Genomic DNA, 2701 nt, shown 5'->3' with positions numbered 1-2701 from the left:
TCCTGGGTTCAGGCAATTCTCCTGCTTCAGCCTCCTGAGTAGCTGGGATTACAGGCACGCGCCACCATGCCCAGCTAATGTTTTGTATTTTTAGTAGAGACGGGGTTTCACTGTGTTGACCAGGATGGTCTCGATCTCTTGACCTCGTGATCCACCCGCCTCGGCCTCCCAAAGTGCTGGGATTACAGGCTTGAGCCAGCAATGCAGCATCTTTATTCAGCATACTAGGAAACTTGAGACAGATTTCCACTTGTGTCAAATGTGAAGCCACGTGGTCTGAGATGGACCACAGAGTCCTAGGGCTTGCTTTGTCTCCTTTGACATTTCAGATCATCTGGGAAAGAGGGGTAGGGGGCTAACTAAGTAACCTGAGTATAAGTTTCTTCTGAATGTTTATTGATTGGATTCACAGCAAATAGGAATTAAAGTCAGTGAAGAATGTTACTCTCAATTTCACTTTTCTTTCATTATTTTTGTTCCATCAAAGGCTTTCCATGCATGTGGTCAGTCATTCCACAGACAGACATTTGTTGAGTACCTTCTGTTTGCTACACACTCTATTGAGCCCTGGAACAAACAGAAACACATGTAGTAGGTCCTGAGTTCTTAGGGCTCAGAGTCTAGCAGGGGAGGCAAATAAGTCAGCAAGTCCTGGCAGTAGCATGTGAATAAGGGCTATGATAGGGTTTGGGGAAATGGGGGCATAGACCTGGAGTGGTCAGGAGGGTCCTGCAGAGAGGTGACAAGGCTGGACAGAGGCAGGGCTCAGATGCTAGAGGGCTGTGTGCCCTGGGAAAGAATTCAGGGCTCTGGATTGTGTTTTCTAAGTTCACGCCCCCCGCCCCCACACACTTTTTTTTTTGAGATGGAGTCTTACTCTTGCCCAAGCTGGAGTGTGGTGGTGAGATCTCAGCTCACTGCACCCTCTGCCTCCCAGGTTCAAGTGATTATCCTGCCTTAGCCTCCTGAGTAGCTGGGACTACAGGTGCCCATCACCATGCCTGGCTAATTTTTGTACTTTTAGGAGAGACAGAGTTTCACCATGTTGAACTCCTGACCTCCTTGGCCACTCAAAGTGCTGAGATTATGGGCATGAGCCACTGCACCGGCCAGTTCATGGCTTTTTGATGTTGCTTAAAGCTCCTAACCTTTTTATCAAATAGTTACTTGGGATGATTTGATACATAGAAGCTCTTCTATTATCTGTTACCATCATAATTTATTCACATCTTTTTAATTATTGGGCAAAAAATAAAACTTCAAATAAAAACTTTATATTTCTGTTTCCTTTTGAAACCTCTCTGAGGAGAAACTGGACATCTCAGCTCACGAGTGCTGCATGAAACACTTGCAGTGATTTTGGTAAAAAGAATTCACATTTTTATGTAACCTCTCTTCCAAAAAAGAAAAAAAAAAAACCCTGATGTTTAAAAAGTGTCTATCCAAAAGTAAGCAAGATAGCGGGTATAGGAGGGAGACATTATTAACAAAACATAAAACTCTTGAAGAAGAAACCATATTGTTTTTGTAAATGATTTTTAAAAAATTGTTATTGTAATGTTAGAAAGAGGCTGAACAAGGGGACAGTGAATGTGTACAGAATAATAAACACCTGAGCCTTTTAAAATGTCAGAATTTCCTCATTTTTACAGATGTAAAGCAAAGTTCTACCCACCTGATCTGCCGGCTGCTAGTGTTGTTATCTGTTTCTACAATGAAGCTTTTTCTGCCCTGCTTCGGACGGTGCACAGTGTCGTAGACCGCACGCCAGCACAACTGCTTCATGAGGTCATCCTTGTGGATGATGACAGTGACTTTGGTAAGGAATGCAGTAACTGGTAACATTGGATCCAGGCTTCCAGTCACTACAGCACTGACAAACATGAACGCAGCTCAAGTACATGGTCCGTAGGGATCCTATGCACACAGTCACAGCTGGCTGACTACAAATAAGTTTGAAGAAATCTGTTATCTTTGGAATCTGCTTACAAACTGTGCTACCCAAATTTGGCCCTTGAAATTTTTCCTTTGGCTTACTTTTAAAAACACACCTCTTTTTATCTGAAATAACTGTAGGTTCACAGGAAGGTACAAAGAGGGTCTGTGTACCCGTCACCTGGTTTTGCCATCATCAAATTCCCCTACCAAAACCAGGACTCCATGTTGGTACCGTGCTGTGGGGACCAGGGTCATTCTGTCACACACGTGGGCTCTCGTAGCCCTCGCTGCAGTGATACAGAGCTGTTTCCTCATCCAGAGGTCCCTTCATGCTGCCTGGTTCTGCTCACACCTCCTTGCTTATCTCCACCGTTCCTAATCCCAGAAACCACAATTCTCTCTGCTTTTGTTTCCTTCTCTCATTTTGTTATTTCAAGAATGTCATGTAAATGAAATCACACAGCATGTTCCCTTTTGAGATGGGCTTTCTTCATTTGGCATAATGCCTTGGCTTATGCTTCTCTATTAAGTCTCTTACACTGATTGTCCCCAGATAAATAAGAAAAAAAAAGAAAAAGAAAAAAAAAAATAAGATTGCCGGGCGCGGTGGCTCAAGCCTGTAATCCCAGCACTTTGGGAGGCCGAGGCGGGTGGATCACGAGGTCAAGAGATCGAGACCATCCTGGTCAACATGGTGAAACCCCGTCTCTACTAAAAATACGAAAAATTAGCTGGGCATGGTGGCGCGTGCCTGTAATCCCAG

At 44.0% G+C, this 2701-nt stretch overlaps 2 protein-coding genes across 2 annotated transcripts in view; both read left to right on the top strand.

The window, feature by feature from the left end:
• The window catches only part of LOC119469676 (polypeptide N-acetylgalactosaminyltransferase 11-like), a 52963-nt gene extending 51121 nt beyond the window's left edge, over positions 1-1842 (top strand). Inside the window, exon 3 of the mRNA XM_037735264.1 lies at positions 1653-1842. Coding sequence (XP_037591192.1) covers positions 1653-1842 — 190 coding nt within the window. The remainder of the gene's footprint in view (positions 1-1652) is intronic.
• The window catches only part of LOC108297329 (polypeptide N-acetylgalactosaminyltransferase 11), a 22963-nt gene continuing 21606 nt past the window's right edge, over positions 1345-2701 (top strand). The window contains exons 1-2 of the mRNA XM_017520037.2: positions 1345-1362; positions 1653-1819. The gene's annotated coding sequence lies outside the window, so the exon portion shown is untranslated. The remainder of the gene's footprint in view (positions 1363-1652; positions 1820-2701) is intronic.

The sequence above is a fragment of the Cebus imitator genome, unplaced genomic scaffold (assembly GCF_001604975.1).
Source record: "Cebus imitator isolate Cc_AM_T3 unplaced genomic scaffold, Cebus_imitator-1.0 Scaffold20, whole genome shotgun sequence".
In the NCBI taxonomy this organism is placed as follows: domain Eukaryota; kingdom Metazoa; phylum Chordata; class Mammalia; order Primates; family Cebidae; genus Cebus; species Cebus imitator.
The sequence above is the reverse complement of the archived record's forward strand: the minus strand, read 5'-3'. Positions and strand labels throughout refer to the sequence as shown.